This window comes from Saimiri boliviensis, chromosome 13 (genome assembly GCF_048565385.1).
Source record: "Saimiri boliviensis isolate mSaiBol1 chromosome 13, mSaiBol1.pri, whole genome shotgun sequence".
NCBI lineage: Eukaryota > Metazoa > Chordata > Mammalia > Primates > Cebidae > Saimiri > Saimiri boliviensis.
In genome coordinates this window covers 32,330,002-32,344,911 of record NC_133461.1, presented here as the reverse complement: position 1 = coordinate 32,344,911, position 14,910 = coordinate 32,330,002, and the positions used below count along the sequence as shown (strand labels likewise).

The 14,910-nt window shown below is 42.3% G+C and overlaps 1 protein-coding gene across 4 annotated transcripts in view; it reads left to right on the top strand.

Moving 5' to 3' along the window:
- Nucleotides 1-14,910, top strand: part of ARK2N (arkadia (RNF111) N-terminal like PKA signaling regulator 2N) — a 102,201-nt gene that overhangs the window by 36,456 nt on the left and 50,835 nt on the right. For 3 of the 4 annotated variants that reach the window (XM_074383522.1, XM_010335409.3, XM_010335410.3), the window contains exons 2-3: nucleotides 5,005-5,140; nucleotides 13,956-14,740. In XM_074383522.1, the coding sequence (XP_074239623.1) occupies nucleotides 14,026-14,740 (715 nt within the window). In that variant the 5' untranslated portion in view covers nucleotides 5,005-5,140; nucleotides 13,956-14,025. Of the gene's footprint in view, nucleotides 1-1,377; nucleotides 1,715-5,004; nucleotides 5,141-13,955; nucleotides 14,741-14,910 lie in introns of those variants that run through there. The other variant, XM_074383523.1, reaches the window with a different exon arrangement.

The window sequence follows — 14,910 nt, the reverse complement described above, 5'->3', positions numbered from 1 at the left end:
AAGTGGGTAGGAATTTAAATATTGAAGGTAAGAGTAGAGTTGTGTGGAAAGTTGATCTGTAGTATGTGTCTTATAGACTTGTTTTTATGCTCTTTTTTTTTTTTTGGTCACAGTTACAGAATTTTTAATGTCAGTTTTATAAAATGAAAGACTGCAGTAATCTTGGAAAAAATTGTGACAAATTCAAAATATCTTGTTCTCTCATTCTCTCAAGGGAGATTGGTATATACCCTATCACTTGGTGTGGAAGCTAGATTAGGTAAACAGCAGAAGGTGTCCTGTTGGGTCCAGTCCTAGATTGCAAGGGAATGGACAGAATCAGTTGTTAGGCTTCTTTTTTCTTTCTTTGTAAGCCTGAATTTCTGTGACAGGAAAAGTACTATAGCCTCCTGTGTGCAAAGGGCTTTGTTTTGTTAGCAAAACATTGACCTTCTTTAAAGTTGCTTTTCATTTTTGGTCTAAGTAGGAAGCATTATTTAGTTCAGAGTATCGTTCAGTAAAAGCAACATTGAATTCATGAATTATCTAATAATATTCTTGCATGTGGAAGAGCAGTATAAGTTAACTGGTTCATGTAGACCATGTTTGAGGCATTAGGTGCTTGTGTTTCTTACAGTTCTAGGTTGGTAATGTAAAATAAATAGATGCAAGAGTGCTAGCATTTAGAATACCGTATTTTACATGAGTGTAGAGCAAAATCTTACTGAAGAAACATATTTAATGGGCTGTGTTTTTGTCAATTTATGGTGTCAACTTGTGGTTTCAACTGAAAAGGAAAAAGGGCCTGTGGTAACAATAAATTTGTAATAGCAGATGACTTCGGTTTGCATTCCTCACATTAGGAAGGATAATACAGTTTTAGTTTATTCATTTGGTTTTTTTTGAAATGGAGTCTTGAAGTGTCACCCAGGCGAGAGTGTTGTGGTGCAATCTTGGCTCACTGCAACTTCCACCTCCCAGTTCAAGCAATTCTCCTGCTTCAGCCTCCTGAGTAGCTAAGTTTTTGTATTTTAGTAGAGGCGGGGTTTCATCCTGTTGCCCAGGCTGGTTGTGAACTCCTGAGCTCAGGTAATCTGTGGGGGCCTCCTTGAGCGGAGGCCCTGGCTTATTCATTGGTTTTAACGGGAACATTGTGTCATTGTAGTGATGTTAAAGGATGGTTAATGATGGTTGTTCGCAGGTAAAATGGAAAGGGGTAAAAAGCAAGTCTTTTTTTTTTTTTTTTTTTTTAGACGGAGTTTCACTCTTGTTACTCAGGCTGGAGTGCAATGGTGTGATCTGGGCTTACTGCAACCTCTGCCTCCTGGATTCAAGCAATTCTCCTGCCTCAGCCTCCCGAGTAGCTGGGACTACAGGCATGCGCCACCATACCCAGCTAATTTTTGTATTTTTAGTAGAGACGGGGTTTCACCATGTTGACCAGGATGGTCTCGATCTCTTGACCTTGTGATCCACCTGCCTCGGCCTCCCAAGGTGCTGGGATTATAGGCGTGAGCCAGTGCGCCTGGCCAAAAAGCAAGTCTTAATTATATTTAGTGCTTAATGATTTTATACATTGCTATGTCAAAATCTTCAGGAGGATTTCTGGTAGTGGTTGGTCTTTGGTAAGATTCCATTAATCATGGTCCTTTTTTGCAATTCTAACTCTACAGGAAGTTGTTAACAATCTAAGAAGAGCATTTCTAGAAGGAATGTTTTCTCTGTTTTTTTATGGGTATGTCTTACTTCCCTCCAAAAATAATTCCTTGCCTACCAGTTTATACATGAAAATATTTCTGGTTCACGTCTTTTGAACTTTAATTTCTGTTAAAGTCTGTTCTGTGTTTACTGTGCTTTTTCCCTGGATGAATTGATGTATTTAGCCATCACCTGTCCTTATATCAATGATGTGAAAATCTGTATTTCTGTATTTCATGAGACCTGTGGGTTGTTTTGTTTTATATTTTTGAGACAGGATCTCACTCTGTTGCTCAGGCAGGCATCATTTGATGCAGTGGTGCAGTCATGGCTCACTGCAGCCTTGACCTCCTGGGCTCACACCATCCTCCCACCTTGCCTCCCTAGTAGCTGGTACTACAGGCACATGCTACCATGCTCTGCCAGTTTTTTTGTGTTTTTTCTATAGTTGGGGTTTTGCCATGTTTCCCAGGCTGGTTTTTAACTCCTGGACTCAAGTGATCCTCCCACCTCTGTCTCCCAAAATTCTGAGATTACAGGCATGAGCCACTGCCCCCAGCAGAGACCTGTGTTATGAGGATTATTCAGCCCAAATCCAAGTTGATTATTTCTGTACCTCCAAACTTTTCTTTTTTTCTTTTTTTTTGTTTGCTCTGTCTCCTAGACTGGAGTGCAATGCCATGGTCATGGCTCACTGCAGCCTCAACCTCCTAGGGTCAAGTGATCCTCCCACCTCAGCTCCCCAAGTAGCGGAGACTACAAGCATGCACCATTACATACGGCTAATTTGTAAGATTTTTTCTGTAGAGATGGAGTCTCACTATGTTGCCCAGGCTAGTCTGCAACTTCTGACCTTAAGAGATCCTCCCACCTTGACCTTTCAAAGTGCTGGAATTATAGGGGTGAGCCACTGCTTGGCCTCTACCACCAAACTTTTTCTCTTTCTGTAGTCTACCCGTAGTCACCCAAGGAGGGGTTTTCAGCCTCATTTTTTCTCTTTTAGAGAACTTCCGTGATCTGTAATGAAACCTTGTCTCCTCTCTCTTTAAAATATCTCTCAAATCTGTCTTTACTGATAACTGTTGTGATCTCATTTATGAGTAATTTAAATAATCATTTTCATTTCGGACATTAAACATTAACTCTTTGAGAATCACTCAACTGAATTGTTGGGGATATTGAAAACACAGTCTCCTTTTGTTTTCTCCCCCCTGCTATCAAACATTAAATTTATTCCTTTTATCTTAGTGTATGTTTATACCTTTTTTTTTTTTTTGAGACGGAGTTTCGCTCTTGTTACCCAGGCTGGAGTGCAATGGCGCGATCTCGGCTCACCACAACCTCTGTCTCCTGGGTTCAAGCAATGCTCCTACCTCAGCCTCCCAAGTAGCTGGGACTACAGGCGTGCGCCACCATGCCCAGCTAATTTTTTAATTTTTTTTTTTTTTTTTTTTGAGGCGGAGTTTCGCTCTTATTACCCAGGCTGGAGTGCAATGGCGCGATCTCGGCTCACCGCAACCTCCGCCTCCTGGGTTCAGGCAATTCTCCTGCCTCAGCCTCCTGAGTAGCTGGGATTACAGGCGTGTGCCACCATGCCCAGCTAATTTTTTGTATTTTTAGTAGAGACGGGATTTCACCATGTTGACCAGGATGGTCTCGATCTCTCAACCTCGTGATCCACCCGCCTCGGCCTCCCAAAGTGCTGGGATTACAGGCTTGAGCCACCGCGCCCGGCCAATTTTTTAATTTTTACTAGAGACGGGGTTTCACCGTGTTGACCAGGATGGTCTCGAGCTCTTGACCTTGTGATCCACCCGTCTCAGCCTCCCAAAGTGCTGGAATTATTGGCGTGAGCCACTGCGCCCAGCCTGTTTATACCTTTTAACCCACTTCTCTTCATTCTCCCCCTCTCTCTGCCACAGCCCTTTTTTAAAAAAAATTTTTTTGAGACAGGGCCTCACTCTGTCACCCAGGCTGGAGTGCAGTGGGATGATCACAGCTCACTGCAGCCTTGACCTCCTGGACTGAAGGAGTCTTCTTATCTCAGCCTCCCAAGTAGCTGGGGCTACAGGCATGCGTCACTATGCCCAGCTAATTTTTAAATTTTTTTGTAGAGACAGGGTCTCACTGTGTTGCCCAGGCTGGTCTTGAACTTTTGGATTCAAGCGATCCTCCCACTTTGATTTCCCAAAGTGCTGGGATTACAGGCGTGATCCACTGCACCTGGTCAATTCTTACTGATTTCAGTATATACACGAAAGTGATCCTTCTGACACAACTCACTAAGTTCTGTGAGCCACTCTCCTGTGATGATTTGTCCGATACCTTACATCAGTTACCTACTTCCGTGGTTGTACCCTAACCAGTGCTTCTTGAACTATCCATTGTGAAGGACTAGTAAATTTTTATTTCCAGTCCACTGTGGATTAATTATTTTATAAAATACTGTAAAAATCAATGACTAGGAAGTTGAAATACTGATTTTGATTGTTGTAACAGTACAAAGTTGCTATACATTTCTCAGTAATTACTCTTAGTTTCTATACTTCTTTCATTACAGGTGGACATTGATTTGCAGACACTTTTAGTAGCATTGTTTTAGATCCTGTTACCAATAACTGCAACACTTCCATAATCTGTTTCATTTACAGCACTCTTGGATTCTGTTTCTAGCTCATGCTCTACAGTACCCTGATTTCAGTATTCTTTGGCTCTGTTGGGACGTTCATTCCATTGGCCTACCCCAGTTTTTGTGCTCTGTAGTTGCCTGTTGTGATCATTAGAATGATTTCCTTGCATATTCGCATGCTTCTTTCTTACTTCATTCTACTTGTTGGGCAAAACTGAAATTCTGGTTAAATCCAACGTTTACTTTCTCTGCACTTGGATTTATACAGCTGAACTTGAAAGGAGAAAAACATATCCATATATATCAGTCTGGAAGTTCATGGCTACAACCCTTAGAGTGGACCTTTACTATTGCCTAGAAATTGTATTATATGATATTGTACTTCCCTGGTTCCTTCACTTTCTTAGTACTGTTTCACACTTACTCTTCTGATCACCTTCAGTACTACCTCATTCATCCTCATGTTAACTGATGACCTTGCTTTATACCTTAACAAATTTGCAATCCAGAGAAAACATATACATACTCTCATTATGTTTCATTAGTCCATGTAAAATTAGAATGATGCCTTTTTTCTTGATAATACTTTTTGTGTTGAGGTCTGTTTTCCTTATTACAGATAGAGATGAATCAGTTGGGGTGGTAGGTGGTTATCATTTTCTGTTCTTAAATTTTTTTTTTTTTTTTTTTTGATACAGAATCTCACTCTGTCGCCAGGCTGGAGTGCAGTGGTGTGATCTCAGCTCACTGCAACCTTCACCTCCCGGGTTTAAGCAATCTCCAGCCTCAGCCTCCCGAGTAGCTGGGACTACAGGCGCATACCACCACGCCCAGGTAATTTTTATATTTTTAGTAGAGATGGTGTTTCACTATGTTAGCCAGGATGGTCTTGATCTCTTGACCTTGTGATCTGCCCGCCTCGGCCTTCCAAAGTGCTGGGATTACAGGTGTGAGCTACCTTGCCCTGCTTGGTTCTTAAATCTTTTATGTGTCATATGTATGTGGAATGGACATCAGACGATTAAGTATACAGTTACTTAACTACAGTTGTTCAAAGTGCTGTGAAAGAAGATAATGTAGGTAATATGCATTTCATAGGGGTAATGTTAGTATGTAATTTTATCAAAGGCTAAATATATTAGCCTGTATTATTACCAAAGCCTTGTTCTAATTTCTGAGAGGTAGCCAGCAAAAGGATAGGCCAAAATTAAAATGACTTTAAAAGGCCAGAGATCTGGAAAAAACCTGTTTTTTTTTTTTTTTTTTTTTTTGAGACGGAGTTTCGCTCTTATTACCCAGGCTGGAGTGCAATGGCGTGATCTCGGCTTCCCGCAACCTCCATCTCCTGGGTTCAAGCAATTCTCCTGCCTCAGCCTCCCGAGTAGCTGGGACTACAGGCGTGCGCCACCATGCCCGACTAATTTTTGTATTTTTAGTAGAGACTGGGTTTTACCATGTTGACCAGGGTGGTCTCAATCTCCTGACCTTGTGATCCACCCGTCTCGGCCTCCCAAAGTGCTGGGATTATAGGTGTGAGCCACTGTGCCCAGCCTGAAAAAACTCTTTTTATGTGACATTCTTGATAGTTGGAGGGATCTAGGGTGTGAGCGGCCCAAGATGAAAACTAGAAAGATGGGCAGGGGTTTTGAGCAGGGGAGAGCAATCATGTTTCCCTTCTTAAGTTTGTGTTAATGGTCCCATAGTTTGGAAATTAATCATTGTGAATTGTTCTGACTATATGAATTATTGTACAGCAGTTTTAATCTCTTGTCAAATTCTCTGTAGCAGATGTTAGAACACTTTTCTTTTTTTCTTTTCTTTACTTTCTTTTTTTTTTTTACAAACCCCCTAGGCTGCCTTCCTTTTCACTTTGTATTTAGCTTTGCTTACCAAGAAGGCAGTCTCATATGAAGTTCGTCAACTTTTCTCTTCCAGATAGTCTCATTCAGTTTTATTCTTTTTTTTTTTTTTTTTTTTTTAAGATGGGGTTTCACCCTGATGGCCAGGCTGGTCTTGAACTCCTGACCTCAGGTGATCCACCCACCTCGGCCTCCCAAAGTGCTAGGATTACAGGCATGAGCCATCGCGCCCGGCCTCAGTTTTATTCTTTACACTCCCTGTCTCCTGTTTGAGTACTATATACTGCTTAAAATCCATGGATTAACTCTTTGAACTATGCATTTTTTGTCATCTTAGTTTCTTAAAGTGTATAAGGATTAAAAAGCGACTTCATTTTCATTGTCCAGAATTAACCTGTTTTATTTAGATTATTGCATGTAATCTCTCTCTTTTTTTTTTTTTTTTGAGACGGAGTTTCGCTCTTGTTACCCAGGCTGGAGTGCAATGGCGTGATCTTGGCTCACCGCAACCTCCGCCTCCTGGGTTCAGGCAATTCTCCTGCCTCAGCCTCCTGAGTAGCTGGGATTACAGGCACATGCCACCATGCCCAGCTAATTTTTTATATTTTTAGTAGAGATGGGGTTTCACCATGTTGACCAGGATGATATCGATCTCTTGACCTCGTGATCCACCCGCCTCGGCCTCCCAAAGTGCTGGGATTACAGGCTTGAGCTACCGCGCCCGGCTGCATATAATGTCTTTTCCTTCACATTCACTGCTGATCGGAAAGCAATATATAATCCCTTTTTAAAGGGAGAGAAAAACATCAGATAACTCTCAAGTTACCTTTACCCATGCTCCTCTACCCTACCTTCTAGGGCTTTAAAAAAATACATTCTTTCATAAAGATACCATATTTACCTTGTAAAAATATTTTTCTGCCTGCTGTATGGAGAACAGGTTGGTGCACAGGAGAAAGATTGAGTATGAAGAGAGACAAGTGATGATAGTACTTTTGAGAAGTAAATCATGGTAGTTATGTCTAGAGTGGTGACAGTGGAGATGGAGAATAGTGGACAGACTAGAAAACTATCGAGGTGGGATTGATAGGAGTTAGTGAATGATGGAAGTAGTGAATGATGGGATTCAGTGAGTAGAGAAGAAGCCATTGTTAAAAATAACTTAAGTTTTTGATATGAGCAACTGACATAATAGTAATAGTAGTGCTATTTACTGAGCTAGAGAAAGCCAGTGAAGGAGCAGAATGGGGTAGATCAGAGATGATCTGGATTTGGATATAATAACAATTGTAGTACCTTTCCAAAATCTAAATATAGATGTCAACTGGGTATTTGGGTGGACTCGTATAGAGCTCAGAGATCTGAGCTGGAGAAATAAAATTACTAGTTTAGGGATGGTGTTGGAAAATGTAGGTTTAGAAGTGCTCACTTTGGGCCAGGTATGGTGGCTCATACTTGTAATCCTAGCACTTTCGGAAGCTGAGGTGGGTGGATCAATTGAACTCAGGAGTCTGTAATCAGCCTGGGCAACATGGTGAAACCCTGTCTCTACGAAACATACAAAAATTAGCCAGGCATGGTGGCTCATACCTGTAGTCACAGCTGCTTGTTGGGGCTGAAGCGAAAGGATCAGTTGAGCCAAGGAGGCAGAGTTTGCAGTGAGCCAAGATGGCAGAAGTTGCAGTCAGCCAAGATGGCGCCCCAACACCCTGCACTCCAGCCTGGTCAACAGAGTGAGACCTTATGTTTTTTTTTTTTTTTAAAAAGAGCTTATGTTGGTGTATGGGAAAAGGACCTAGTCCTAGGACTAAATCCTGAGATTTGGTAGAGAAAGTTAAGCCTACAAAGTAGACTGGGAAGGACCATCCAGAAGAATAGAGAAACCTTGAAGCCAAAGTAAGGCATTAATTGGTTTAAGGAGCAGAGAAACTGGTCAGGCATCAAGTGCTGCTTAAACATTAAGTAAGATTACGGGGAAAAATATGTTGGATTTAAAGATAGGGAGGTCATTAATGACCCTGGTAATAACTGTTACACTGAGTTTTTGGCTTTTTAATTTTATTTTTCGAGACAGGATCTTGCTCTGTCCCCCAGCCTGGAATGTAGTGGTGCAGACAGCTCATGGCAGCCCTGGTCTCCTGGGCTCAAGGGATCCTCCTTACTCAGCCTCCCCAGTAGTTGGAACCACAGCATGTGCCACCATGCCCAGCTAATTTTGAAATTTTCTGTGGAGATGGGGTCTTGCCATGTTGCCTAGGCTTGTTCCACTGGTTTGATAGGAGATGTTCCACTGGTTTGATAGGAGATGTCAGGTTGGATTGGGTTGCAGAAGGGAGTGTGAGAGCTAAGGAAATAGGTTTACACAGCTCTTATAATAAGATTGGCTGCGAAAGAATAGCATGATAGTTGGAGAGGGAGATGTGAGGTTGAAGGTGATAAGTTGAAGGAGGATTTCAATTTTTCTTTTTTTTTCCTGAGATAGAGTCTCACTCTGTTGTCCAGGCTGGAGTGTAGTGGAACAATCTGAGCTCACTGCAACCTCTACCTTGTGGGTTCGAGCAGTTCTCCTGCCTCAGCCTCCTGAGTAGCTAGGATTACAGACGTGCGCCAACCACGCCCGACTAATTTTTTTATATTTTTAATAGAGATGGGGTTTCACCATGTTGGCCAGGCTGGTCCTGAACTCCTGACCTTGTGATCCACCCACCTTGGCCTCCCAAAGTGCTGGGATTACAGGTGTGAGCCACCTCGCCCGGCCAGATTTAAAAAATGAGTGAATGCATGAATGGTCCAGTTGGGTGTGACAGATGGAAGAGAGCCAAGGAATGATCAATAATGTAAGGTTCTAGGGAAATGAGAGGGGAATGAGCTCTAGTACTCATGTAAAGGAGGTTGCCTTTAGATTGGAGGGAAGAATAGCATGGGGGAAAGTGCTGTTCTAATAGGAAAAGTGTTGTATATTTATTAATTCACTGAATGTAAATTTATTGTCAACATTAACCCAGAGGGTTGATAGACTTTTAGCTATTTATGTGATAGAATTTGTTTGACAATAATACCATTTTATACTGCTAGCTACTTGACTATTCTTATCAGAGAAACCTATTTTTTCCCCTTGACCAAAAACAATATATACAGTAAATAATCTTGTAGTTTGGAAAGATTAATCTTTATGTATGACATCATTTTCCCCTGTGGTTAGGGCACTTTGTTTTTATTCCACTGCAGGGAATTTCGTCAGAGCTTGTATTTTCACTTTCTGTGACTTTTTTCTTTTGTATTTAATTAATTAGAGCAAAATTCCACTATAGGGAGAAAGCACAGTAGAATTTATTGACCAAGTTTGACCCAAAAAGTCGTCTAGTGTTATGGCCCAGAAAAGGGCACTTCTTTTTCTTCAGATGACTTTTATGTCAGAGTGGATTTTTAGACGGATAACGCTTGTATACGTTATAAATTAAGGAGATAAAAAACTGCACACCGCACTGTCTTCTACTCCTGTTCCCTTATTCAGCTGCTTTCCTTCCCACCAACTGGTATTTCCGTTTTCTTTGTTTTTTGAGACGGAGCTTCGCTCTTGTTACCCAGGCTGGAGTGCAATGGCGTGATCTCAGCTCACCGCAGCCTCCGCCTCCTGGGTTCAGGCAATTCTCCTGCCTCAGCCTCCTGAATAGCTGGGATTACAGGCATGCGCCACCATGCCCAGCTAATTTTTTGTATTTTTAGTAGAGACGGGGTTTCACCATGTTGACCAGGATGGTCTTGATCTCTTGACCTCCTGATCCACCCACCTCGGCCTCCCAAAGTGCTGGGATTACAGGCGTGAGCCACCGTGCCCGCCTTTTTTTTTTTTTTTTTTTTTGAGACAGAGTGTCGCTCTTGTTACCCAGGCTGGAGTGCAATGGCACGATCTCGGCTCACCGCAACCTCTGCCTCCTGGGTTCAAGCAATTCTCCTGCCTCAGCCTCCTGAGTAGCTGGGACTACAGGCACGCGCCACCATGTCCAGCTAATTTTTTGTATTTTTAGTAGAGACGGGGTTTCACCACGTTGACCAGGATGGTCTCGATCTCTTGACCTCGTGATCCACCCGCCTCGGCCTCCCAAAGTGCTGGGATTACAGGCTTGAGCCACCGCGCCCGGCCTTTTTTTTTTTGGAAACTGAGTCTCACTCTCTCTCCCAGGCTGGAGTGCAGTGGACCAGGCTTGAGTGCAGTGGTGCGATCTTGGCTCACTGCAACCTCCGCCCCCTGGTTTTAAGCAATTCTCCTGCCTGAGGCTTCTGAGTATCTGGGATTACAGGTGCCTGCCACTGTTCCCAGTTATTTTTTGTATTTTTAGCAGAGACAGGATTTCACCATCTTGGCCAGGCTGATCTTGAACTCCTGACCTTGTGATCCACCTGCCTCAGCCTCCAAAAGTGCTGGGATTACAGGTGTGAGCCACCATGCCTGGCTTTAAGAACAATCTTTATTCCAGAATATGTAACTTGAAGCTCCATAGTAGAATCAATGCTCATTTTTATTCAGTTAGAAAATCTTAGTCCCCCCTACTACTAAATTTGGCTGGTTTAAAAAAAAGAACTTGGATTTATTCCTCATACCTGGGTGTATTTTGTATTTGTGAATGTTTTGTTTCGTGTTTGTATTGACAGCATGCTTTATTTATAATGGTCTCTGTTGATTTAACTGTTACTCCCTCTATTGGCTTTCAGAGGTGTTACATTTTTTTTGTAATGGTGTCAGAAAAAAAAATTTATGCTGATTTTCATTTAGCTCCAACATTAGTATTATAATTAATACAAATACACTTGTGAAGTAGGCTACACACAGGATTGTTTATTTTTTATTTTATTTATTTTTTTGAGACGGAGTCTTGCTCTGTTGCCCAAGCTGTAGTGCAGTGGCACAATCTTGGCTCACTGCTGCCTCTGCCTCTTGGGTTCAAGTGATTCTCCTGTTTCAGCCTCCCAAGCAGCTGGGACTACAGACGCTAACCACCATGGCTGGCCAATTTTTATATTTTTAGTAGAGACGGGGTTTCACCGTGTTGTCCAGACTGGTCTCAAACTCCTGACCTCAGGTGATCTGCCTGCCTTGACCTCCCAAAGTGCTGAGATTACAGGTGTGGCCCATCACTCCCAGCCTAGGATTATTTTAAATTAACAAATATTCCAGTGGCCATGAATGTTCTGGTTTCCATGACTGTGTTAAGGAAACTTAATAAGAATGCCTGTTTTATCAACAGCTGAGAATAGGGCTATGAAAAGCAAAAACAGGTATTAGGATATTTATATTTGTAGTAAGCAAAAGTGTGCTTGGCATGTTAGATCAATTTTAAAGGATTTTTCAAGTATTTCCTAGTTTTCTTCTACTGTAGATTGAACTGTCAGGTAACTTGAGGGAGTGAGATGATGGAGATGCCATATTACACCTAACTAGCATACCGTGCAGATTAATGGTTCCATGTGTCTTTGACCTATGGACATTATAGTTGCTTTCTGTTATTTATCATATACAGGGCAAGGTATTTACTTGCTTTCCACATATAGCATCTTCTTTAAAAACCACATTTTCAATAGGTTCTTGGAAACTGTGACTTTAAGTGGAACAAGCTACTGCCAGTCTTCAATGAGAAAATTTTTTTTTTTTTTTAAAATCATTTCACTGAAAGTCTCAGTTTCCAAGAACTTACCAAAAATGTTAAGGACTTAACTGTATAAGTCATAAGCTCTTGAGATTAAATATTATGTCCTGTACCTGTATGGTTAATTGGAGTTGTGTTACTCACAGTGGTGGTAGAGTGTTAGGTTCTAAATTTAGCGTACAAAGTGTACAATGGGTGTAGAGTATTTTCTCTTAAACCCCTTAATTCATTCATAGAATATACTGAGTTTTCTGGGTTCTGTATTCAGTGACCATTGTTGATAAAACATCCATTTGAACACTAGACTTATGTTCAGCATGATGAGGTATGTGGGAACTAGGTAGGATTAAGGAAAGATCAGATTCTGGCCTTTCATCTAGTGCTTCACTAGAGCAACTCCTGTTGAGGGGACTGCAGACAGGTTTGATGCATAGTATTTGGTTGCTCATTTGCCAAATGCATGTAGTTGGAGAGAGAGAGAGAGAGAGAGAGGGAGAGTAGAGAGAGAGAGAGAGAGAGAGAGAGAGAGAGTGTGTGTGTGTGTGTGTGTGTGTGTGTGTGTGTGTGTGTGTAAAATATTAAGTAGGGGCCGGGCACAGTAGCTTACTCCAGTAATCCCAGCAGTTTGGGAGACCAGGGTGGGTGGATCAGTTGAGCTCATGCGTTCAAGACCAGCTTGGATAACATGATGAAATCCTGTCTTTACAAAAAATACAAAAATTAGCCAGGTGCAGTGGTGTGTGCCTGTAGCCTCAGCCATTTGGGAGGCTGAGGCAAGAGAATTGGTTGAGCCAGGGCAGTGGAGGTTGCAGTGAGCTGAGATTGCGCCATTACCCTCCAGCCTGGGTGGCAGAGTGAGACCTTGTCTCAAAAAACAAAACAAAAACAGTGTACATTTGATGTTTGTATACTGTAACTCCCCCACCTCCTTTCTTTGAGGATTTGAATGTAAAAGTAGTCATTCCAGCTATTGCATTGTTTTCTAGACTAGTTTTAAAGCATTCTTTTTTCATTTATATCAAAGTTAGTACAGGCATATTATATCAGAGTTTTGAAGATTTCTTTTTTTTTTTTTTTTTTTTTTTTGAGACAGAGTTTTGCTCTTGTTACCCAGGCTGGAGTGCAATGGCGCGATCTTGGCTCACCACAACCTCCGCCACCTGGGTTCAGGCAATTCTGCCTCAGCCTCCTGAGTAGCTGCGATTACAGGCACGTGCCACCATGCCCAGCTAATTTTTTGTATTTTTAGTAGAGACGGGGTTTCACCATGTTGACCAGGATGGTCTCGATCTCTTAACCTCGTGATCCACCTGCCTCGGCCTCCCAAAGTGCTGGGATTACAGGCTTGAGCCACCGCGTCCGGCCTCTTTTTTCTTTCTTTTTTTTTTTTTTTTTGAGATGGAGTCTCATTCTTGTCATCCAGGCTTGAGTGCAGTGGTGTGATCTTGGCTCACTGCAACCTCTGCTTCCCAGGTTCAAGCGATTCTCCTGCCTTAGCCTCCTGAGTAGCTGGGACTACAGGCGTTTGCCACCATACCTGGCTAATTTTTTATATTTTTAGTTGAGATAAGATTTCACTATGTTAGCAAGGATGGTCTTGATCTTCTGACCTCGTGATCCACCCACCTCAGTCTCCCAAACTGCTGGGATTACAGGCATGAGCCACTGCCTGGCTGAAGATTTCTTTCTAGAACACTGAAATCGTAAACTTGAAAATGTTTGTTACCTGTTGGCCTTGTAAGTTCAGTAATAGAGGATTAATATTATGACATTTTTAGTAGCCCAATATGCTTAGATTTTGATGGTATTAAGTCCTTTGAATTTGACTGTTGATCAAACAAGCAGATAATAATACCTGTATTTTAAGGACCTGCGTAATGGTGAGTTTTGCCCTGTCTACCTAGAAAGGTAGGCGTGTTGCCGGGCGCGGTGGCTCACTCACGCCTGTAATCCTAGCACTTTGGGAGGCCGAGGTGGGTGGATCACCTGAGGTTAGGACTTCAAGACCAGCCTGGCCATCATGGTGAAACCCCATCTTTATAAAACAAAAAATCAAAAAAAAAAAAAAAAAAAAAAAAGATAGGCATGTTGTGTTGATTAAATAATCTGCCATTTTGTTTATTGACTTGGTGTGTTTTTGTACAGGTTGCTTTCCTGTTGCATCTTTGATATCATTTCCTAGACTCTGCTCCATGATTTAACTTGAAATTCTGAAATGAAGATGGAGGAGGCAGTAGGAAAAGTTGAAGAACTCATTGAGTCTGAAGCCCCACCGAAAACGTCCGAACAAGAGACAGCCAAGGAGGAAGATGGATCTGTAGAACTGGAATCTCAAGTTCAGAAAGATGCTGTAGCAGAGTCTACCGTTATTTCTTCAATGCCCTGCTTGTTGATGGAACTGAGAAGGGACTCTTCTGAGTCTCAGTTAGCATCCACAGAGAGTGACAAGCCTACAACTGGCCGAGTTTATGAGAGTGACTCCTCTAATCACTGCATGCTTTCCCCTTCCTCTAGTGGTCACCTGGCTGATTCAGATACGTTGTCTTCCGCAGAAGAGAATGAACCCTCTCAGGCAGAAACAGCAGTAGAAGGAGACCCTTCAGGAGTATCTGGTGCCACAGTTGGGCGCAAGTCTAGGCGGTCCCGATCTGAAAGTGAAACATCCACTATGGCTGCCAAGAAAAACCGGCAATCAAGTGATAAACAGAATGGCCGAGTCGCTAAGGTTAAAGGTCATCGGAGCCAAAAGCACAAGGAGAGGATCAGGCTACTGAGGCAGAAACGGGAGGCTGCTGCAAGGAAGAAATACAACCTGCTGCAGGACAGTAGTACCAGTGATAGTGACCTGACTTGTGACTCAAGCACGAGCTCATCAGATGATGATGAAGAGGTTTCAGGGAGCAGCAAGACAATCACTGCAGAGATACCAGGTAGAGGATGTTTTTTAAACTGACTGTAAAGTACCCGATGGCATTTCTCCGCTGTCACGCTCAGTTAGATGAGTGACACTTGAAAAAATCCAGCAGACCTGCAGCTCTGTGTAAATTTGAAGACTGCAGTCTATTAACAAGACCTGGCCAATTTATAAAACCTGTTCTGA